Genomic DNA, 25,950 nt, shown 5'->3' with positions numbered 1-25,950 from the left:
GAGTACCAAATATGTGCACGAAGTTCTATATAAAAAACTACTCTTTCATTTAAAGAATCTGTTTCACAACTTCATCTTACAATGTTTTCGAGAATTAACTGTTTTATTCATTATAGTATGCTTCTATCGTTTTTAAGAAATCCATGTAATTAATTGTTCAGGAGTAATGACTAAAAGGAATAGTCGAGCTTATGAATAATTTAGGTATTAATAATTGCTGATCCTAATCGATCTTGTTTTGACGAATTGCTGATCCTAATCGATCTTGTTTTGACGCTTGGTAAATACTACATTACGAACGCTACTAGTTAAGCTTACGCGCTGCGCGTAATCCTTCGATCGAACGATGTCTACTGTCATTTTGCATTGGCATGATTCCAAAATATGATTCGTGTGCTCTTGACTTTGATTTTGGGAAGTAGGTATTTCCCTTCATAGAAATGGCAACCTCTACGCTCCTCGCGTTATGAACTCCACCTTTCCTTTTCTCCGACCAAATCATATGAGCGACCCAAGTCCAACGTTCGAGATAAAAGGCCGTAAATTGTAGCGCTTCATCTTCTCGAAAGCAGATAAACGGCATTTGCAACTCCGGAGAAAATTTTTAACAGGAGGAAGCCAGAATTAATTAGAACAGGGAAAATGATTGAAGTAATGCGCGGAATGTCTGTGGATATCGAAGGAGACGGGTAAGGATTAAAAACTGCTTGATATAATTATGGAATTTAATCGATACAGTATCTGCTATGCCAGTGGTTAATCTTTTAATTTTTAAATCATACGGCCCATATTCCAAGGATCCAAACATCACGTCTAACTTAACGTTTAATTAATACTGTAACTTAATAATTGATTTATTAATATTAATTAATTATTAGTATTATTTACATGCTGAATACTATGCATGTAATTTTCAGTGAACATACAAACTGCATTTATAGATCATTTCCCATAAACAGCTGAGGACGAATATTCGAAGAAGCATAATAATTTTATTTATGGATCTGTAGGATTCGACTGTAACGTTTGTAGGCAATTTTTTCCTGCATTAGTAAAAGGTTAATTAGTTAATTTTTACAACCGAAAGAATTGCGTTTATATAACTTTCAGTTCAGGTATTCTGAGGCATGTTCGGAATTGTAATTTAATTTTTAATTTATATTCTTGCAGTTGTATGCTAGGAAAAAATGGTGAGCTAAAATGTATTTAGAATCAGATTGTTTATGAAAATGAAAATTTGGATTAACTAGCTGTCATTAATGCCTCTCTAATGGCCTTTGTATTCTTGTCACTCATGTATGTCATACCTCAGAATACTATAACGGTAATAAAAAATTAGACATTAAATGTTTTGTCATGAATTTTTCAAGTAATTTTAATTTATTTACTTTATTATGTATCTATAAATTAAGATTGCAATTAAAATGTATAGTTTTTTATATTCTTAATTGAGAAATATATAACAGGATAAATTAAATTATAAATTAAGAATGTAAACATTCGTTGTTAGAAAACGTACGAGCAGGTGACTCAGTCGCACCCTATCTCACGTAATTATCTTAAATTAAGATTTTAAACGTTTAAGTTTAAAAATATGCAAAATTAAATATAAATGCTTTTTAACCTACCCTCTAGTAAAATTTCATTTCAGAAATATTAGATTAGATTATGTAGTCCAACTTAGTGATAAAAATGAGAAAGAAAAGTTTTTTTTTTTTTTTTTTTTTTTGCTTTTTCGTTGTCAAAGTGCAATTTTTTTTTAAAGCGACTTTCCTGTTTTACCATGTTTTTACATTTTCTCAGTCAATACCTTTTAACTTTTTATTGTAGTTATCTTTATGCTTTGTATCAGTTTAAAGATCCCTTAAATTCGTATCTCCACATCTTAGCGGAGCTGAATGTATTGTGCTGCCATCTGCATTTGAAACATGGAATGTTCATGTATTTTTACGTGAAATAAAATATAATCATTCAGAATGGAATTCGGAATAATTCTATTTAAAAACTGAAAAATTAAAATTTGCTCAATATTTAGTAGTAAACTTAATCCGGAAAGCAAAAAAATCAAAAAGAAAATGTTATTTTTCACTTATTCTGCGAAATCTTAAAACTGCATAATTTACTTGCATAATACTGGAGAAGCTCTTAGGTATGTTACTGGCAAACAGTGGCATAGCCATGGAGGGTAGGAACCTTTCTTACCTCCATGGGCATCATGGAGGTAGGAAGTAAGAAGGAGTCGCCCTAAACAAGTTTCTCCGTACCCTGCTCTGAAGCATCAGCGATCCCTATGTGGTGACCAAAACATTGGGTCATTTACCATTGAGTTCTATGGGATTTGACGCGTTCGGGTGTAAATATTTTGTAATTACGTCGCAAATATACATATAAATGTATATATTTTCTTTTTCTACAACACTTCAGAGTCCTAAGTATGTGAAAACAACATATTTTTAAACAACATTTCATTCTGAACGGAATTAAATGCTATACTTTTCACAGGACAGTTTTCTCAGAATGGTTTAATTTGAATGAAATATTTTCACAAGTTTTCGTTAATTACATTAGAAAAAAAAATTAACTAAAATAATTCGATTTTATTCGGTTAAGGTACAAAAATTAAGATCAAAGTTTATTGTATTATTAATATTAAAATTATGCATTATTTCTTTTCTATTTATAGAGCTTCTTCCTAAAATACTTTCTTAAATATGACATGATTTTTTGGCTTCTTTTAAATCGAAAAATGTAAGTCAATTTATAATTAATGCTCTATTCGGTTCATTTTAAATTAGAGAATAATTAGGAAAATAGTATTTGACTTTCTCTGAACATTTCTGAAAGGGAATAAAATAATTTTTTTTTTTTTTTTTTTTTTTAGTATTATTTAAAACTTGTAACTGAGTTATTATAAAATGTAAAGGGAATAATTCTTTTAATTATACTTATCAGATTTTTTTTTTACCCTTCATTTCAACAATACATATTCCAAAACTCTTTATTACGTTCTTAAGTGCGCATCTCGTAGCATTTGCTTTACAATACCTTTTAACAGATTGCTTTCCAATACGAACAATTCTTGCTTAAATAGTTTTATAACGTATTTGTCAATAGGATTTCAATTTATGTTTACAATTCAATATTAAGGTTATTATATATTTAGATAACATTTATAATCATTATAAATTAGATACATTTAATCATTAGATTTCTTCACAGTACTATCACAGTTGTTTATAAGTGAATAAATTCTTCATTTCAAATACATTTATAAATAATTTAATGAATATTTAAGTATTTTGTCAAAGGCAGATACATGCTTTTTGCAAGCACATGCATAAATACCCATACATATTTCCTATTTATCATTTCCGGCATGTGCAAATCTTTAATTTCTGTGCATTCACTATATTTTTCGTGTAAAGTAATTTACACTAATTTAGCATACACCCGAAAGTTTTACATAAAAAATATATATGAATATAATTTGAATGAAAATTATAAGTATTATTTTTAATACCCACTCAAAGGTTAGTTTTTCTTCAAAATTCCCCCACGATGGCATCTCTCTCTTTAGGCAGATAGCCCTTGCATGCGTTACTCTATTTAATAAAAACTTAATCTGACCTATGTGCCTAATTACAAATATTTTAACATACATAATTTTATATTTACATTTAGCCATCAAGTTTCAAACTTTTCAAATCTTCTAGAAAATAAATTTTGGCAGATCTCTTTTAGCAATTTTCTTAAAATCTATATTTTTGTAGTGCAACAGCTTAGGATTTTATAAAACAAATTCATAATCAAAATCGCTGTTGTTAGTTATCGAAAAATAACCAAGATGTGATTTTTGCGTAAATGTCAGTAAACTATACAAATTGCTATTATCCATCACACTATGAATGTTTCTTTCATGCGAGAGTGTCCCTTTTTCGATTTCTATGGAACTGTCGTGTGTCGAAATACTATCAGAATTTTGTCAAGCGAGCTTCTGAATGTAAACAAAAAACACCCCGTCTGGTGACCCAAGCTTCAAAGCAGTGCTTCACTTCTAGCGCGAAATGGCCCCTCCTCCCTTTCCTACCTCCATGATGGGCATAGCGAGGGGGGCAAGGGGGTGTATCATGCCCCGGGCGCCGCTCGCAGGGGGGCGCCAAACGGTCTCCAAACAAGATTTTCATCATATCACTGTTTTTTTTTCTGGGGGGGGCGGCGCTAAAAAAGGTATTCTGCCCGGGCGCCAGTTATGTTTGCTACTCCACTGCCGGCAAAGTATGAAATCTGGCATTCTAAGAATACCTAGGCATTTTATGGAATGGCGAAACCTGGTTGGCAATGTATGAAACGGTTAAACATTTCCCACATTTCCTAGGCATTCTATACCATTCCAAATCACAAACCGGCAAATTATGAAATATATCTCCATATTATATGCAGTGCCTAAGGAAAGTATATAATTATTTGTGCCTATGAAACAGCAGTTTATTTTATATTCTAAGAACTTAGAACTGAGGATATTTCTGACCACGAAATTCCTCTCTGGTTAGTTGTAGTTAGTTGCTCAGTCCAGTAGAAGTGGCCAAAGATTTTTCAAGTATACGTGTAAAACAAAAAGCCGAAGGGCTAATGTATGAAACATTTTGTCTGAAAAAAGTAGTGCAGTGAATTAAAAATGTTATTCAAACCTACCTCAACAAATATGTTAATTTTAATTTCTTGTTTTTATATGAAAATTTTGTTTTCTATAATAAGAAAGGCATATATTTTGTTTCTTACAACTTTCATTTTTCTTTATGTATTCTGAATAAAATTTTTGATGGCAAGCTGTCATTATTTTTTCAAAATAACATTTGTATTTTTGAGGAATGAACATCTTTTAAATCAGGGTTTCTTAAACTTTTTTCAGTCGCGATCCCTTTTTATCACTGAGATTTTTTTGGTACCCCCAGGACCCCACAATATTTACAAAAATTTTGTAGGACCCCATAAGCATTGCGCAAATCCGACACACGCGTGAGTGAAACTGTCAATTTTTTTATTGAAGTTTTAGGTCAATTAACTTTAATTTCTAATTTTAAGACATAGAATAAAGGGAAAATTTTAAATAAGTAACAGACGAAATGACAGCGTCACGTGCAAAGCAAAGAAAATGAACGTTTATATTATAAAAAGAATGCGTCAAAACGTTTTCGTTTTTTTTTTTTCTTTGTCTGTATTGTCTTATCCTTATCTATTTTCAGATACATTGTATAAAAATATTTGGTAATTGTAAAATTATTATAAGTTAAAGATATATCAAAACTGCTAACATTTTTGGCGAGCCCCTGCTGCAGGTCCCGCGAACCCCTTTGCGGTCGCGACCCACAGTTTAAGAAACCCTGTTTTAAATAATAGCTTTTTTTCATACTTTGTGTTCTATGCAATGCCTAGGTAAAGTATATAATAATTCTCATATTTCATAGTTTGCTTATAAATGCAAGGCATTGTGTAAAATGGTTAGGTATTCTATAGAATGCCGGCGTTTCATGCTAACAGATATAAGAAATAGATCTATCGTTTTTTAGTTAAATGAATTTAATGTATTTTGAAATCAAAATTTATATGGTTTTAGCAAATGTATGACAGATTTGTAGCATATTCCAGAATTAGGTATAAGAGCATTGTAAACGCGCGAGTGTAGAGGGGGAGGACTTAAACCAGCGGCTTCCGTTTTATATGGTGAACCTACTATGGCCGCAACACTGTTCAAAGAATTTCTGTTTTATAGTGAAATTCTGGTGATACTCGAGTGATCCTTCATCAGTGACTACGCGCTTAAGATCACTAAATACTCAAAGTTGACTCGGGTTCGATCTCCGGATGGCTGCATGATCGGTTTTCGTTATTTCTTCATGTGTAACATGAATGCAAACTAATTTCCATTAAAAAAAAATCTTCCCTGAAGGCATCCTTCTCCTTCAGCAAATAGCCTTCGTGCTCTTTGCCGTATTCAAGTAATTTAACTAGTGATAACTCCCTTAATTTTCTACTTAAGCGTGTGCATTCTTCACACGCAGCATTTAGGATGGAAGGTGTCTCGAAAGTTTTCAGCACTTGGGAAAGGCGCCTCGTGTTTCTCCAAGGGCTTGAATTTTAATTATCTGGCATCCAGTAATGATTTGATTTCGCTTCAATAGTCCCGTTGAAGTCTAACTCAACTGCAGTAGACTTGTAATACTCGACTTTGAAAAAGTGACTAGAATAGCTATAGAAGCTCATTGAGCTATAGAGTATGTCAACTATCATCGAATAATTTCCACGTCTAAACTTGAATGTTTTTTCAATTTTTTAAACTGGATCCTCATCGGCCGAACCTAACCTTTCGTACGATAAAGTTCATAACAGGCATATTATATCCGAAGTAAATTAATCAATTTTTATTAATTTGCTTAGCTTAAAGTAAAGCACACCTTATCTGAAGAAAAATATATTAAAATTTTTTATATGAGGTAATGGAAAGCTTATTCAGTTTCTTGAAGCGTATTGATTTCAGAACTGAAATGTCACACAAATTGAATTCTATAAATTTAACCTTTAGAATTACTTTTCCAAGAGAGGCATCCATAATATTTTTTCTTTGGCGGTCAAAAAAAAATTGACAGTATTTTCTTACGGAATTTATAAAAAATATTGTTAAATTTCGTAGCTAAAAATGCACCTGTTTTTATGCATACGTGAGTTACTTGTTATAATTGTGAACTATGGCCGATAAGAAATACAATAAAGCAAAAAGTATCTTGAAAAAATTTCAAACGTTTTAAAGGATGAGAATATGTTCAAAAGCTCAGCGTTTATATTAATAAAAAGACTCAAATTCTATAATACAAAAATAATTTTAGTAACAAGATTCCAATTCTACCGTCTCGTCTGTTCCGCTCGTTACACTGGCTCTGATTCTGGCCCTGTATAATTCAAAAGTTCGGAGACTGGATCTGTGTAATTGCATTGCTGAACCACACTGACACTTCAGGTTTAATACTCTCCAAACTATATACTTTTGAGCATTTGTAATGATTTTCTGAAGCCATTCTCTGTAACCCACATTCTTTGAAAAACATGAGTTGAAAACTGAAATTATTCTTTTAATCTTCACGTTTAGGGAAATTGATGATATAAGTGTTAATTTAGGAAACAAAAAACATATTGCATTCTGAACGAACGGGCAAAACGTCGGGTAGAAATACTTTTTCGCCAAGAAATTTGGAAACTAGATGTATACGGCGGGAGTGTATTCGCGAGTTATCAACCTAAGCTCAGTTACAAGATAAAACCTTGACGCGAAAAATTCCCTATAGGATAATTTCTCAGCGATTTTTGTGGAATTTCTCTTTGCGTGGAAGATTGCTGATTTAGCTGATGCCTTCTTGCTGTGTTGGAAAGATAAGAAACACTACTTTCATTCGTATTTTTTATGAGACGCCTCCGTAAGGACGTGGTTACCCTTGTCTAAAGTCAGCTAATATTTGCCGACTGAGAACCTTCCACAAGGATTCAGGAGCATAAAAGTGGCAATATCTTTATAAAGATGAATTTTTAACTTAAAAATAAAAGCAGTCTGTTCATAAAGGTATCAATACTCTTTATGCCAGGGCACTTTTATACAAGTATGATTTTATTTTGCTATTTTTATTGATAAAGCAGAACCTAAAATCCTTCTTGAACAAAAGTGCTCTAACATAAGGGTGCCAGAACCTTCATGAAGATTACTTTTCTCGCATTAAAAACTGAATTTTATAAATAGGCTAGTTCCGTTACGCTTATGGACCACTCTTGTGAAGGTTTCGGTTCTGAATGATTGACGTACACTCTTATGCAGTGTCTCGATTTTGCTAAGCAACTAACTGAAAGCCTGTACAGTATATCTTTGTAGCGACAGCTATTTTATAAAACATCAGAATATTCATCAACAAGCTCAGTGAATAAACTCTTTCACTGTTTGCGGGATGGATACTTTATGAAACATCAGAACATTAATCAAAGAGAATTAGTGAATAAACTCTTTTGTATACTAATGTGGAAGGGCTACTTTATGAAACATCAGAATGTTAATAAAAACCATTAAAGAATAAATTCTTTCATATACCATTTGCGACGGAACGTAAGACTGCAAATGTTTGCTGCTATTATTTATGAAATTATGCCGTACAGTACACAAAAATATTAAATATTATTAAAACTTTTTCCCTTCATTTGTCATAAAATAATTATTTTTTTATCTTCACTAGGTTAAAACATATATTTATACAAATTATTATATTTTAAATATTCCTTAATTTAGCAAATTCGTTTTTCCCTGATTAAATAGTTAAACATAAAATCGTTATTTGGTTAATAAGCAATGCCCGAAGTTGACGTATAATCTTCAAATAACGAGGTCTAGCCGAAACATTTTTTTACATGTAATCTAAAGTCACTACATAGAAGGCTGAAAAAAGAAATTTGAAGTTTAATTTCGAATAAGCCATTGCTTCATTCTTGCGATAATTCAACATACTTGATCGTAGTAAAAGGAGATGAAACGTGCCGATTTCTCGTAAGATTCTTTGCGTAACAATTCGCTGATAACATTATCACTGACAAGTCATCAACTTTCCGCTGTTGTCTGTATTACGTAAAGCGAAATAATGAGGTTGTCTTCAATGGGAATTGTACTTCGAAATTGGACTTGTTTTTTATTTAATAGTTGTTAAGGATGCACTCGGTCAAATGAAGGCAGATTATTTCGTCAAGAGCAAATCAGACGAGTCTTCTTTTTATTCAGTTTGACATGATACTGCTGACCAAATGCTTAACTATAAAGCTAGAAATATTAAACCTGGTGATCACATCCGGGTCATTCAACTGGTAATGACATCTGTCTGGAAAGAAAAAGTTCTGGTTTCGAATCTTATACAGAGCCAAAATCGATACAGTAAAGCAATGTATTTATTAGAAATATATATGGCTCTTAAACTTGGCCGCACTGATCCAACGCAAAGTAAAGGTTTTTCAAGCTGGAGTTTGTGAAAGAGTTATATGTACTAGATCGAGAGATTCCGTCAATCAAGGTCAAAACACGCAAAATATCTCGTTTAGAGAAGTTAATTAACGCAGATAATCGGAATTTTAGTGCATTTTATATAAATTTGCTGCATTCGGATTTTTTTTTTTTTTTGGTTGTTGTTGTTGTTGTTGTTGTTGTTTGCTTTAAGAACTGCGTAACTTTGTATGTAATGTGCAATTGATTCTTATGGTCTGTATTCTAACATTAAATCACATGTTAAAAATGAGTTATCAATATAATATTTTTTTTTCTTTCCAGGACTGTTAGAGAAGATGGCAGCAAGTAAGGATTTTTTTTCGATCATTATTTTCGAATGTTAATTAATACAGTAGTTATCGTAATGATATTAGCCACTTATATTCTGATTTATTGGACAATATTTTATGAAAAATTGCCAACAGGGTGATACTTCTAAAGTTTTTAATTTTTTCACTATAATGGTTTCAACCAGTAATTAATAATTTTGTTTTAACTTTGGAGCCTTATGAAAAGCTTTAATTAAACCAGGGATTCTTCATTAAATTATTTAGTTATCAGTAATTTGAAAACGAAGTATCACAGAGCAGTACATCTCAAATTAATGGAAAATGCATTGCTTTGTTACTGTTTGTAGTACTTAAAAACAAACAATAACAGCAATAACAAAGTTAAGAAGCTGATATGTATAACACATGACTTCCTTGTACGGAATATTAAAATATACGCATTTTTTCCTGCTTTTCATTTAAAATTACGCAACTAAGTCTATTTCGTCAATAGTGCTAAACCGCAATAGAATAAATGCACTGTTTAAAATTCAACGTATTTATTTTCCATAGTGACACTAGGTTACAGCGTTACATCTGATTCATTTTATAACTCAAAATGCACAAAAATTATACTAATAATCGATGCCACATATAATATTAATCGTTGCCTAAAATTCTATTCAAATACTACAATAAATCTGAAAAGATGTACAAAAATTAAAGAAATAAAAAAGAAACAGTTTTTCATAGATGATTCAGCCCTGCTGACGTAATGCGCATGCGCTACTCGTAAACATTTTCCTCTGTCCGAAACAGACTGCCGACAATATTTCCTATTAATACGAAACACTTATTTCCTTGAATTTCATTAGAGATATATTTCTCATTCAATTAATTCAATTTTTATTAGTCACATAAAAACATACATACATAATCTTACTTAAAAAGTCAAAATTCATTTAAAATTGAAAGATATAGAAAAACATAAAACACAAATACAGTTAAAAAAATATAATTAAAATTAGTTTCTACGCAAGAACAAGCAATTCGGCCAGCAGGCTAGAAGGTAGATTTTTCGGTGCACAACAGTTAAAAGTTTCTTTTTGGTCTCACTCGGCAAAAAGACACTGAAGTGCAGAAAAAGTTGATTTATTATTCTGCTAAGTTTCAAATATATAAACAAATATGGCTGCTGTAGTTAAAAAAATCTGATGTGTACACCACATGACTTTCTTGTACGGAATATTAAATTATACGCATTTTTCTTGCATTTCATTTAAACTTATTGGACTGAATTAAATCTACTTCGCCGACAGCGCATAAACCACAATAGAATAAACGCATTCTTTAAAATTCACTCTAGTATTTGTTTACCACAGCGACACTCTGGCGCTAGGTTCACTTAACAGTATTATATTTCGTTCATATTATAACTCAGAATGCACAAAATTTATATTATTTAAAGAATAGAATTATCTAATCGTTGCCACAAGTTCTATTCAAATACTATAATAAAGCTAGAATGATGTATAACAGAAATTAAGCAAACAAAACAAAAAAGAAACAGTTTTTCACAGACGATTGAGTATTTCTCATTCAATTAATTCAGTTCTCACTTCCCGAGAAGGCAAAAATACATAAAAACTCAAAATATCTATATTAAAAATTACGAAGTAAATCTTAAACACTTATTTCCTCGAAAAAATTCCAGAAAGGATTAAGCATGATTTAATTGGTAATAATAAATGAAGGCGTTATCTTTGTTGTTGCGAAGCTAAGTTTCTCTAGATTGGCAACAAATCCACTAGTCTGCTGTTTCAAATGTAAACAAGCAATGGCCGCCATCAAAAAAATTATTAAGCTTAGCGGCACTTAAACAACTTTTGAAAATTGTTGATAATTCTAAAAATATTGCATACAGATTTACTAAAGGCATAAAAACCTTAACCGGAAGATAAAAATAACATAATTCAATCATTTTTAAAGCAAAAAATGTACAATTTACAAACATATAAGAGTAAAGAAACTGGGATCACTGAGCCGGGTAACAGATATTATAACCGGGTAATATATAGTATATATAAATATATTTATATATGTTTGGTGCGGCCGATTGCAACCAAAATACGAGGTGCACATCTACATGTTATAGCAGTCCTATATACAAAATTTCAACGTTCTGAGGCTACTCGTTTTTGAGTTATGCGAGATACGTACGTACATAGTACGTTCGTACAGACGCCACGAAAAATTCTCTTCAGAATTCATTTTAATTTTTTTGGAGGAAACGAGTCTTTTATTCTGTCCTTACGTACAGATATCACGCAAAAATATCGTTAAATTGCATTCGATAGCGGTCAAAATGGATATTTTCGTTGAAATATGCTGCCTGAAACTTTTCGCGATTACAATACTTCCTTTTTACATCGTAAAAGGAAGTAAAAAAAGGGCTTAGCCGCATTTAAACATCTTTTAAATTGTTCATAATTCTTCAGATATTACATGCAGAGTAACTAAAGGCATAAAAACCTTAACTGGAAGATGAGAACAACATAATCCAATAATTTTTAAAGAAAGAAATGCACAATTTTCCAACATATAAGAATAACAAAGCAGTTCGTTGAGCCGAGTAAGAGTGGGTATATATACATATCGATTTATATACGTTTGGTGAGGACGATTGCGACGAATAAAGGAGGTTCATAAATACATGTTATAGCAGTCCTGTGTACAAGATTTCAACATTCTGAGACAACTTGTTTTTGAGTTATGCGAGATACATACATACGTATGGGCGCAGACACGCCACCAAAAAAATCTCTTCTGAATCCATTTTAAATCAGTTTGTAAAGATTCTATACTTGTGTACTTTAAGTTACAGTTGAATGTGAAGAATCTTAAGAACTGAGAAGCGAATAATCGCTTGAGTTCGTGCGACAGAAAACAACAAGATAAAAAGGCGAAATAACCCTTTATTATTTCAATCAGGTGTAACAGAACTCCGTCTTGGAGTTGTACAATAAAGCCAACACTCGGGCTTGAACTTAAGTGACTAAGAACTAAACTAAGCTAATCTTAACTAAAGAGATATAGCCAAAGCTATCAAACTTCTAACGGAGTTGGCCCCTTAACGCTATGACTACGAAGCTACGAAGGGCCTAAATTACGACCGAGCGTAATAATAGCTTAAGAGAGAGTAGCCTAAAAAGGCGGACGCGTGCTAGCCAGAATCTCTGGTTCTCTCTGACTAAGACAGTAGAACTTCGCGTTTAAATACCACTCTTCCTCAATTTGCATTCAAACATGATTCTTAAACTACGTTCTGGCCGGAAGTGGTAAGTTGAAATTAAGAAGCGATAAGAAAGGAAGTTTAACTCAAAATTTAACTGTTAAATAAATAAATATAATCCTTACAAGTTTTATGATTCGTTTGGGGAAAAAGAGTTCTTTATTCTGTCCTTACGTACAGATGTCACGCAAAACATCGTTAAATTGCATTCGATAACGGTCAACGTGTATATTTTCATTGAAATATGATATCCGGAATTTTTCGTGATTGCAATACTTCCTTTAATTCGTACAAGGAAGTAAAAATTGCACTTTACCTATAAATTAAACTCACTAAAAAATTAAAACTTCCCAGATAGTTAAAAAATCCAGTAAATACCTTTTTATTAATCTTTTTTGTGTCATTATTGCAAAGATTTAACAAGGGTGCTAAATTTGTCTTCAATAAAGTAGTGCGTGCAATGTCGTACTAAGAATTTAATTCTGTGGGGGTACAATCACTACCATAAAGTCAAAACATTGTTGTGCATTTTATCTTATTTATAATTTTACCAGTTAAAGTTTTAATTTAGTATAGAAATAAAATTTAAGCTTCATTCGATCTTTGTAGATTGATCAGCGCTGGCGATATCGACTGCATTAATACAAAGAAGTTTTCAGAAACAAAATCACAGATTCCAATTGCACAAAGTTCTATTTTACGTAATGCTGGAATGAAGCTACAATAAAATCAACGCTCCTCTGCGCGAGAAATGGATTTTCATTGAGAGATAATCGTCATTCTAGGAAAATGAATGTAAATGATCGCGTTTAATCTCATCAAAACGATGAAAACCTTTTATCATCTCTTCAAATTTCAAACAGATGCAGGAGATGTCGCATTAAAAAAATCATTTGGAATCTTGCAACAATAACACCACGTATATTTCGCCAAAATTTCAAAATAAAAACATAAATGTTTGCAATAAAATTATTTTGGGAGAGATCGTTGAAAAAGTGAATACAAACAAATACTTTTAAAATATTTTTTAAAATTAAACTACAAACACTTCTTCACAAGAGCGAGTATTCATTTTTGTGTGTATGTAAAAGAAATCCAAGCAAAAATTATTTTAAGAGAACATTTTTTACAGTCTATACCTGTAGGAGAGATATGGAAATAAGATATGTTTAATGCATTATTGAAAATTTAACATCAAACAGTACATGAAAATTTGTAAATTTGAAGAACATGGCAGTGATGGTGCCGAATCATGTCCGACATAATCAAAGGCGTATATCTAAAGTGAGAGAAAAATTTTCTTCAGCACTCTACGCGCTTTGTGCACTCTACGTGCATTGTGCACTCTACGTGCATCAGCACTCTACGTGCATTCCCTCAATTTGGCAATTTCTAACATATGTCACATTACATATATCACATTAATTACATGGGAGTGATAGGAAACTTCTATTCTTTTATAAATGGCCTCAAAAGAAATTCTATTTTGCAAGAAAGTATATCAAATTTGTGCCCATCCTTAAGAGGAAAATGTCTGAAAACATTTTGTCCCACTTGTTTGGATAGAAAGACACGAATTTACTATTTGGAAATGTTAGAATTACTAAAACCTTTGTGTCATGTGCTAGAAATAATACAGAACTGGCATGATAAAGAATCCTCTGTGGCTTTTATACTCTTTAGTTAATTAAAATATTTTGTTTTTGTTTTACAATATTCTAAGTTTCAAAAGTATTGTCATATACATTGTCATTAAGTATAATTTTAAAATTTAAATTGATAGCACTGCAGTAAATCTATATTTGGCGATATTTAAGAGAAGTATAAAAGATTCAGAAAGCATTTTCCATACAATTTATTTGGAAAATGTTCGGAAGAAAAAATATATGATAAAGAATTTGAAATTTCTCTTCTGAAATCGGCAAAGAAGAAAATATTAAATTTTAATATTATAACTGAATCCAACGAATGCTATTTTCGTATAACAGTTTTCTTTTTCAATCAGAGCAAAGTAGCTTTTAATTCCAGAGCAAAACAGTTAATCTGTAATACAGTTATTTAATATGTTTTAAGAACCTAATATTTTTAAATATATCAATTTTGTTTGTAAGCGCAATATAAAAAAAAATACAAAAAAGGAAAATGCAAGAACACTAGAAAACACAATAAAAAGGTACGAGAAAGAAAACCTGGAATGGAAAACAACAGGCTGAATATTTTTGAACGAAGTGACTCAAAAATTAAATTGAGCAAAGTTGTACCAAATATTAAAAAAATGCATCAATTCATCAGGCGTAACTATCACATTAATTAAAATATAACTTTAGTGGAATTAGAATTTGGGATTTTATTTCTGTAAACCTTTTCATATTAGCTAAATTAAAACTAATATGATAATGCAAATAATGATAAACTAAATTTGATAATGCAAAAATAATTAAGCATAATTCTAATAAACCATTTTTTCAAATCTTTTGTTCATATTCTTAATCTAATTGACATCTTTATATTATTTATGGGCAATTATTTGTATTATGATTATGTTGTACACGGTAAAGCAGAGTTTCTTAAACTATGGGTCGCGACCCGAAATGAGGTCGCGAAAATTCAATTCGATTGTTGAATTTAAAGAATCTGCATTCATAGGACTTTTAAAGAAATTACATTAATTGACATTAATGAGATTAGACTTTTAAAGACATTACATTAATTGATATTAATGCGATTAATTACCTGTTATATGAAGTGCAGAAGGAATTTGTGAAGCTATGTAGCGATTCAAACTTAAAACTTGAATTTTTACAAAAATCCATGATGAATTTTGGATCAGAGTTACAAGTAGAATTAAATTTCTCACTATTTCTGAAATGGCATTAAATGTTCTTCTCTCATTCAGCCCCACATATTTTTATAAAACTATTTATTCAGCTTTAACGCTAATTAAAAACAAATGTCGTTCAACATTGAAACATATTGAAGATGCTTTATCTCCAGCAGTGTCAAATATCGCACCAATATTTAGTTTTTTGTGCAGCAGAAAACAAGCACATCTATCTCATTAGAATTTTCTTTAATTTTGTTTGCTTAAAATAAATCCTAAAACTACTTCATTTTATATGTATATTGTTTAACAAAGAAGTAAATTATTGACGGGGGTATATTTATTTTTATATCTTTATTTTATATTTAATATCTGGGATCGAGAAGAAAACCTCAGTGATAAAAAGGGGTCGCGACTGAAAAAAGTTTAAGAAGCCTTGTTATAAAGAAATCTATAAAGGAATCGATAAAAAAATTCTTTCATTTAAAAGGGTAAAGTAAAATGCAAGTAAAAGGTTAAGAATCTTTGATTTAGAGTTAGAGGTTAGCTGTAGAAACTTTGTTTTTAATGGTTCTGAAGTATACTTAAAAATATAACTATGCAAGCCGTGCTTTCTATCGTGAAATTAATCTTGGCCGCAAAATTTTAAGCCTAGAACTACTGCCTGTAGAGACAAAAACAACATTATCCTAAATGATAGAAAAGAGGTACTCCATAGGTGGAATAAGCACTTTAGTAACTTTTTGAATGACCACACACGGGATGGGTCTTCAACCTACCCAACTACCTCTGTAAACATCGATAGTATCCCGCCACCATCTTTGACAGAAGTTAGAGAAGGAATTAAAAAGTTAAAAAATAACAAGGCGCCAGGCCCTGACTCGATTACTTCAGAACTTATTAAAAGTGCTGCAGGTCAAAACATTGAGGAAATACACCACATCATCGAATCAGTTTAGAACCAAGAAATTTTACCTGAAGATTGGTTGGAAACTGAGCATCATCTGTCCTGTACACACACACAAAAAAAAAAAAAAAAAAAAAAAAAAAAAAAAATTTGGAATGTACCGACTACAGGGAAATCAGTCTCCTTTGTGTTTTCTACAAACTATTTTCCAATATACTTTTTAGTAGACTAATAACTTATACAGAAAATATTGTAGGTGATTATCAATGTGGTTTCCGCAAAGCAAGATCTACAGCAGAACAAATCTTTAACATTAGGCAAATTTTGGAAAAAACTAATGAATATGGCATAGCAACGCACCACCTTTTTGTTGATTTTAAGACTGCCTATGATTCAATAAACAGAAAATATTTAATTGAAGTTATGAGAGAATTTTCAATACCTGAAAAACTTATAAATTTGCTCACCATTACTCTTACTGAGACAAAACTTAGGGTTAAAATCCAGAATAATCTTTCTGAGCCTATTGTTGTTTCAAATGGGCTCAGACAGGGTGATGCACAGGCCTGCTTGCTTTTTAACCTTGCCCCCAACATTCATACTCGTGGAACTATCTTTAACAAATCTGTTCAGATTTTTGCGTTTGCTGACGATATTGACATAGTCGCACGCACTCCCGAGTCACTTAGAGAGACTTTTACATCTCTAGAGGCTGCAGCCAGCAAAATGCATCTAGAAATCAACCAAAATAAAACTAAATACATGCTAAGTGGTAATAACAGCAGCCCCTATTTTGAATTTGGGAATTACAAATTTGAAACCGTTAACAAATTTAAATGTTTAGGATCAGAAGTTAATACTCTCAATGATTTAATGCCCGAGATCCGTAGTAGAGTCATAGATGCTAAGAGATGTTTTTTCGGTCTCAAAAAATACTTGAAGTCTAACTTCACTAGCAGAAAAACGATAATTTTAATTTAAAAATGCTTAATCAGACCCATTCTTAAATACTCTGATGAGACCTGGGCAATGACAGAAAAAGCTAAAAGTATCATTTCTGTCTTTGAAAGAAAAATTTTGAGATGTATTTTTGGTGGCATAAAATGTAACAATATCTGGAGTAGAAGAACTAAGTCTGAACTCTATAAATCCTTTAAAGAAAGAGATATAGTAAAATATATAAGGATTCAGAGAATTAAATGGGCAGGACACCTGTGCAGAATGGATGAAAATCGAGTAACTGAAAAGATCTTCTCGGCCAGACCATTAGGCTACCGAAAAAGAGGGAGACCTAGACTTAGGTGGCTTGACTATTTGGAAACAGACTTAAGAATTTTAAAAATAACCAATTGGGTGTCCATGGCCAGGGATAGAAGAGCTTGGAATTCGGTTCTGAGGAAGGCAAGGGCCCATCCTGGGCTGTCTGGCCATTGAAGAAGAAGATATAATATAACTAAAATGTGGATCATTTAGTTGACACATCCCATTAAGTCCTAGTGTGCACTTTTAGCAAATGTAAATAGCAACTTCTTAACCCACATTCAACCATCTTTCAGCCATTCACTAGCTTCTTCACTACAGTATCATGCACTGTAATGTAAGTAATAGGGATATGTGTTTATAAAATACTAATTGGATAGAAAGTTGTTGGATAGAATATGTGATTTCAAAGACGTCTTACAATAATAATAATAATATCAAATAATAAATAATGGCATTTAAAATTTTTTTATTTAATTAATCTTAGTTTAATTAATTTTAAAATTTCGGAGGTTCATATGGTCCTTTGCAGTCCTCCTGGTTACACACTGAATGCATGTATGGTACTAAAAGATCCATTCAGTTTCTACATGCACTCTTTATCATCGAACATGAGAAAGGTCTCACCTTACAGAAGTATATCTCTATGATCAAACGTTTCAAAGCGTAAATAAATATATATATATATATATATATGATCGTTATATAAGGTTAAATTCAGTTTTGCTTAAACTAGTCTAACTTGAAAGATAAATTTCTGTTTTTGTTTTTACCACAATATCAAAACACTAAAAGAATACAACAGAAATAAAAACAGCTAAAATTTATTGTACCTTCGGCATGAAGTACAATATTGTTGTGAATTTTGTATTTAGATATATAATTTTAGTAGAATTATAATTAAAATTATTGTATTTCCTCGTGCACTGCAGCGTGAGACAAATTTTAAGAAAAGCTATGCCGGGAAAGTAAGAATACAGAGGCACGTGCACTTAACATTGAGTAAATGGATGTCTCGGTAATTTGCATTGAAACTGAATAAATGTAATTGACCGCTATGTTAGCTGTAGCCCACACTCTTATTGCTTTCCAATAATTTCGAGAAGCAGAAAGTATGACAAATATCTCGCAGCCGGTTGAAAACTATAAAAGGCCGGAGAGAGAGAGCATCTGAGCTCTTTAAGCTAGTTAATTACACCAGCTACTTGCGACGTAATAAAGTCATGTCTCATCTGAGTTCAGGTGCTTAGTTATTGTCGTTGCGAGCTGTTTAGTTCCGCGTGAACTTACATATCTGAGTTAGCTTTCTCTTTAGATGCGCTTTGCATTGCGTTGTATTTAACGATTTTAGTAGTTTGAAGTATGTACTGTGTGATACTGTGAACACTTGTACAAATACTTCTGTGGAAAATTCCGGAGTTCTTTTGATCAGAATAAATTTTATTAATCTGTTATCGGACTTGTGAGTTCAATCTATTACGAACCCGTAATAGCTTGAATTCACAAGCAAGCATTAATATTAAATTAATGAAGAAAAGTTGATTTTTCTTCTTGCAGGAATAACCGACAACATGGAATACAAATTACAAGATATGATAATAAAGTTTGATGAATAGCATCATAGGATGCGCATGCATGGTAGAGGGTAAATGGCAAATTATACAGACCCTTTATCTACCATAAAATGTCCGGGCGTGGCATAATAATAAGCGTTACTGATTTCTTTAGTAAAACTCCATTATGCAAAGGTTTAGCAGTGGAGATAAAATGAAGTAGTGGACGAATTTAAAGTTCTGGAAACAAAACTCTGTCCAATATTTATCTATGGTTGTCTTCCACCTTACCATTGGTGGGCGCAAAAATTGATTAAATTTCTAAAGCTTAAAACAGAAACATTAATATTATTTTCAGTTACTAAGTTCATACATTTTACAGGATACCATATGAAACCCATACCATGCTAAGTTCATTCGTCAGGTAGACTCCCTTACATTCGATAGCTGACAGGATACATACTTGGTCCAGCATTTACTACGTTTTTCACCATTGTGACTAGTCAATTCTCAGAGGTTTTAGGCATTCTTGTGACCAAACAGATGTAGTGTGTTTCATAGCTGAATGTTTGATCATTAGACAATAATCCGGCTTTAAGAATTTACAATTGTTATGAGGATGTTTTCAAACAGTTTTTATCAAATTGAAGTAATTCGCCATTTTTCTCCCTTCCTGAGAAACCAATTTAGCCTCGACCTTTTACAGTTAATATTAAAATCAGTTCCAACATGCAAATTTCTCCAGAAGAGATGTTTTCTATGAAATTTAATTCTCGTTCATCTGTCAAAGTTAAATTGGACTTCGATGAGCCTGCAATAACAAGTTCTCCATGCAGTTTCAAGGTATTAAAAGCTTCTTTAAGACATTAACACATATCTCCCTAATATTTCTTTTTATATAAATAGCCATTACTTCGGAATAATTTTAGTTTTTACCTTGCTCATGAGTTCTCAAATGTTAGAGTTTCCCTTCTTTGTTTTAGTGTTTAAAATTCTAGATAAAGGAAGTATTAATTTGCCATTTAAATAGTACATGTAACAGGTATGCAAATGTACTTTTCGTTCATTTACTTTCCTTCGGGTAAATTCGATTAAAAAATTTTAACATATCGATTGTAACATCCATCAAGTTGAGCATATTTCCGACTTCCGAGAAAAAATGAAATTATATCGATGATTTTAATGATTTTCTTATTAAACTGGCTTCACTTGATTAAAAATGCGTTTAAACTTTTGAAAGGAATGAAAATTTAATGCATACATGTATATTTCAGTAATTTGCTTGCCGTTTAAAAATTGTAAATAATTTTCAAAGAATTAAAGGACCACTGAATTAGTTAACTGTGAACTAGTATACCGTAGCTAGCGTATTCTGAGCTGTAATATTACTAAACCCTAATGACTTAGACTCTATAATTGACCGAGCTATTGCGAAGAGCAATGTTGCCGGTTCCAGAATTAAAGCCCAAGGGCACTTGATATAAAGAAATCCGGACGTGGAGAAAATCTCAGATGAGAAAACTGAGAAAAGGGAAAGAAGAGAAGTACCAAAAGGAGCAAGACAATCCAATCGGACAAGTTGGCAAAACGTGACGAGCGATCATAGCTTTCAAGGAGGACCCAAGACAATGCAAATCAATGACAACAATATTAACCCTAATGTTTCATGAATCCTTTTGATATAATGCATCACGTTAAGGACGAAAGTGGTTACTAAGGCAACCCACATCCTCTGTGTTATTTATAACTAATGACGCAATCCTAAAACAAATTATGTAGTGTTTTCACTCTGACCTTGTTTAAGTAAATGTTTCGCCAGGCATTCTAGTAATTAACGTCGATTAGGAACAAACGCTCTGTTCGTATGGTCAAAATGGAAGCAACATATGTTAGTTTTTTTAAATTGGCATATTTATATAAAAAAACATTTAATTAAACGCTAAAATTAATTCATTGCACAAAAATATATATCAGTCTCATAAAATATCATGTAAACTTTCATTTAAAAATTATAACAGTATTTCAGATATTTTTTTATTTTCAAAGGTAAGAAAAAAATTACACATTTTAGTTAAAAACCGCAGCAAAATAATGAGAAGTTTACATTACTAAGTTATATTTTCATGAATAATTATTATTTGAATTATTTCAAACAAAACAATATTTCAATAATTATGCTGCTTGAAATGGCAGCAAGTTTAAGATGGAAGTTATTAACTTCGAAAATGAATAGTGTTTTGAAAGTAGTTTATCTATGTTTTACTAATTTTGCAATCAATCGTTTGAATGATATAATTCAAATAATGCCTTTGTTCTTTATAGTTGGTTTATACATTTTTTATATGAAAAGCAGTGCTATATTAATTTTACTAACTCAATCCTAGAAGACACTTCACAGATCAAGACATTGCTTACTTGTCTTAGGATTGGACACGCTTTCAGTAGAAAATGCAGATTTAAAATACACAAACATTCTCTAAATGCTTTCTCAAGAAATTTTGGATTTCTGAGTTACGTTTTCCAAGTTCCATTTGATTTTTGAATACAATTGGCTCTTTGCAACCTACTTCAGTTAATATTGTTACGTGCTGCGATTCGTAATAGATTGAAAGCACAAGTCCAATAAAAAGTTAATAAAATGTATTCTTCTTACAAGAAATATAACAGAACGCTGGATTTTTCCTTAGAGATATTCATACAATATCACACTATCACGCAATATAATCAGTAGCTATACTTCAAAGTACTGAAACGTTAAATAGAACGCAATACACAGCGCAGAGAAGGTAATGCAAACAACAATAATAACAGGAGCTAACTAAGCAACTGAGCTAAGATGTTTCGTTCCGGCTTTTTAAAGCTTTCAATCGGTCGCGAGAGAGTTCTAGTAATTTCTTTACTTCTCAAGATTTCTGGAACTCAGAAAGAGGATGGATTTATAGTTACAGCTAACACAATAGTCAATACATTTGTTTAATTTCAATACGAATAAAAGAGATATCCATTTATTCAATATTAAATGCATGTGCTGTTATATTTTTACTTTTTCGTCGTAACTTTCTTTTAAAATTTATCATGCGCTCGGTTGCACAAGGAAATAAAATAATTTTAATTATGATTCTACTAAAATTAACTATCTAAATAAAAAATTCGTAACACTGCCCCCTTCCCAAGTATTGCACGTCGCGGGAAGTACAATGCCTGGACTGGAAGCCAAACTTACAACTAAGGCATCAATGCAATAATAAACATTACATTACAGAAACAAACAACATAAACAAAAATTGCAATAAATTAAAGCAAATCAAATACTTAATAAATGAGTGCACAAATTTACTAATTTAGAAACAAAACGGACCATAGTCTTATACTATTTACATTATATACACTATGTACTATGGCCATAGCAAGGAGCTAACCTGTCGTAATGAACGACTTTAGGCTTAGAGTTTGATGATTTATGGATCCAAACCCACGACGTCGTTCAGCCTTTTCAGGACTGTGTATAGACCATCCCAAGGTGGCTGTAGTTTAGGAGTCGTCCTTTCGAGTCGGATTCCACTACACCTTGCCTCATCGTTGAATCAATGTCTACTAGCTCTCGTGTCGCATCAGGTCTTCATCTTCTCCGTCGCCAAGTTGTCTCGCTCTCGTGCAAAATTGTGCATCACTTCAAACCGGGCTAGGAGATCTGGGGTGTATTTCCTCAGGCGATGAAGACGCATTCGGAGGGAGATAAAACAGAAGGTCTCGACCGAAGAGCATTTGGGATGGGGAATAGCTGGTAGTCTTGTGGATAGCACTGCGATAAGCCAGTAAAAGTAAAGAAATTTCTTGTCCTAGTCTTGTTGGTTTCTGGAAATTATCAACGAGAGGTTATTAAAGATGGTGCGATTAAACCTCTTTACCATGCCGTCTGACTGAGGATATAAAGGTGTCGTTTGCGTTCTGTCAATGCCCAATAGCTTGCAGAGTTCTTTAATTACAGACGATGCAAAAGTTTTTCCTTGATTGGAATGAAACAGAAGAGGCAGCCCGAACCTCGAAATCCAATGCTGTATCGTTAGCTCTGCTACTGTGAAAGAAATAGGATACGCTTCAGGCCAGTTAAGTGAAGTAATCAATGACAACCAGGATATATTTATTTCCATCAGCAGTTCGTGGTAGAGGTCCCAGGATGTCAAAGGCGGTACGTATAAAAGGCGCTTCTACATTGTAACTTTTCAGCTAGCCTCGAGTGCGTTTCTTCGGTCTTTTTTCGACCCGCACAGACATCGCAAAATCGGCACCACTTTTGCACGTCATCCTTTGGAGTACTCCAATAGAAGCGTTCTCGAACTCTGCAAAGTGTTCCTTATTCCGAAGTGGTCTCCTATAAGGCTGCTATGTAGTTCTGTAAATACGTCCGGTATCCGAGAACTTGGAAGGATCAGCTGCCATCGGAGTCTTCCCATCATCCTATTCGAATTTCCGGTACAAGACGCCGTTTCGAATACGAAGTGAGTCCGAGAGAGTTCAGTATTGTTTTGTTGTTTGACTGTACATCGTAAGCCCTGCCCAGGGAGGTTTCCTGTTTGAGCACTTCAATAGGTCAATTATGGGTTTAATGTCGCAATCTTCCAGCTGGTCTTTCCTGATTTCTTTGTCACTCCATGGGTCTCGATCAGCCGATGTTGATGTTATAATTTGTCGTGCGACGGGGTTAAGCAGCTGGTATTTCACTTCGACCCTGGAATAATATCGGAAGTTTTCTGGGCAAGGTCTTCTAGACAGGGCGTCGAGATTTCCATGTGATGATCTCTTCCGATGATGGATAGCGATGTCATACTCCTGAAGTGTCTGCATCCACCTGGTTATTTGACCTTCAGGATTCTTGAAATTTAGAAGCCAAGTCAACGATGTATGATCTCTGCGGGGCAGGAATTTTCTGCGTAGAGATAATGATCGAAATGTTCTGCGGCTTTAACTATAATGAGCACTTCTTTCTTGATGACACTGTAATTCTTCTCTGGTTTAGATACCACTTGCTCCAGTAGGCTACGACACATTCTTGTCCCTTAAATTTGTGCGACAAAACAGCACCGACACTTTCATTGCTCGAATCCGTTTCAAGAATAAATGATCTGTCCAGCTGAGGATACGTCAGGATTGGAACAGTTGTTAAAGCTTCCTCAAGTTGTTAACTGTATCCTCACATTTCTCTGTCCACAAGAACTTTTGCTTGCTCTCTGTCAGCTTGTGAAGGAGTCTTGCGACGGAAGAAAAGTCCTTCACGAATCTCCTATAGTAGATACAAAGTCCTAGGAAACGTCTCATCTGATGGACATTTTCGGGGCGTCTCCAGTCTTTAACTGCTGACACTTTTTCAGAATCCGCACACACACCTTCAGCAGAGATGACATGTCGAGATAAGCAACTTCCTGTCTTCTTGCACCTTGCCCAGCAACCTTGCCCAGAAAACTTCCGATATTATTCCAGGGTCGAAGTGAAATACCAGCTGCTTAACCCCGTCGCACGACAAATTATAACATCAACATCGGCTGATCGAGACCCATGGAGTGACAAAGAAATCAGGAAAGACCAGCTGGAAGATTGCGACATTAAACCCATAATTGACCTATTGAAGTGCTCAAACAGGAAACCTCCCTGGGCAGGGCTTACGATGTACAGTCAAACAACAAAACAATACTGAACTCTCTCGGACTCACTTCGTATTCGAAACGGCGTCTTGTACCGGAAATTCGAATAGGATGATGGGAAGACTCCGATGGCAGCTGATCCTTCCAAGTTCTCGGATACCGGACGTATTTACAGAACTACATAGCAGCCTTATAGGAGACCACTTCGGAATAAGGAACACTTTGCAGAGTTCGAGAACGCTTCTATTGGAGTACTCCAAAGGATGACGTGCAAAAGTGGTGCCGATTTTGCGATGTCTGTGCGGGTCGAAAAAAGACCGAAGAAACGCACTCGAGGCTAGCTGAAAAGTTACAATGTAGAAGCGAAGTCTCAATGATTTACATTTGGCGGGACTTAATTCTAGATTGGATTCTTTAAGTTTTGGAAGCACCTTTCTAAGATTTTCTCGATGTTTTTCAAAACTCTTCCCGGCGATCATGATGATATCCAAGTATATCGGGCAGACTTCATAGGAAAGACCTTTCAAAACAGTCTCCATGAGGGGGTTCGAATGTTGCGGCGCATTACATAGTCCAAACGGCATCTTTTTAAACAGCCAAAGTAGGCGTCTGGTAGTAAATGCCGTCTTTTCTCTTTGATTAAGATGTACCTTTACTTGCCAATATCCACTCTTTAGATCTAGCTTCGAAAAGTACATGCTTCTAGAAAGAGTGTCCAGAATATCGACAATTCTAGGAAGAGGGTAGGTTTCTTTATTCGTAACCTTGTTCAACCGGCGGTAGTCAACGCAAAATTTTCATTGAACCGTATTTCTTCCTGACGAGGACGATGGGAGATGCCCATGGACTTGCTGAAGGCGCGATGACATCTCTTTTTTCCATGTTCTTTAGAAGTTTTCCTACGTCTTCCTGTGTAGCAATCGATAGATGTCTTGGATGTTGCTTAATTGGTGGATGAACTCCAGTATCGATTCTATGTTTGTCAAACTGTTTTGACCTACGTCAGAAGATGATGGGAGAAATCATCTTGAATGACGCGTTCGGCAGCATTCCTTTCGTCATCATTTAATTGGGCATTCTGCAATAACTCCAACGTAATCTCTGAAGACACAGATTCTGGGGTGTTACTGTTTCGCTTAATACTGTTT

At 33.2% G+C, this 25,950-nt stretch overlaps 1 protein-coding gene across 1 annotated transcript in view; it reads left to right on the top strand.

Moving 5' to 3' along the window:
- Positions 1-488: 488 nt before the first annotated feature.
- LOC118185757 (purine nucleoside phosphorylase-like) overlaps positions 489-25,950 on the top strand; it is a 54,768-nt gene continuing 29,306 nt past the window's right edge. Inside the window, exons 1-2 of the mRNA XM_035355661.2 lie at positions 489-689; positions 9,344-9,367. Coding sequence (XP_035211552.1) covers positions 643-689; positions 9,344-9,367 — 71 coding nt within the window. The 5' untranslated portion in view covers positions 489-642. The remainder of the gene's footprint in view (positions 690-9,343; positions 9,368-25,950) is intronic.

Source organism: Stegodyphus dumicola, chromosome 7 (assembly GCF_044657685.1).
Source record: "Stegodyphus dumicola isolate Sdum_Otavi_A_Nest chromosome 7, ASM4465768v1".
In the NCBI taxonomy this organism is placed as follows: Eukaryota; Metazoa; Arthropoda; class Arachnida; order Araneae; family Eresidae; genus Stegodyphus; species Stegodyphus dumicola.
This window is presented reverse-complemented; position numbering and strand designations above follow the sequence as displayed.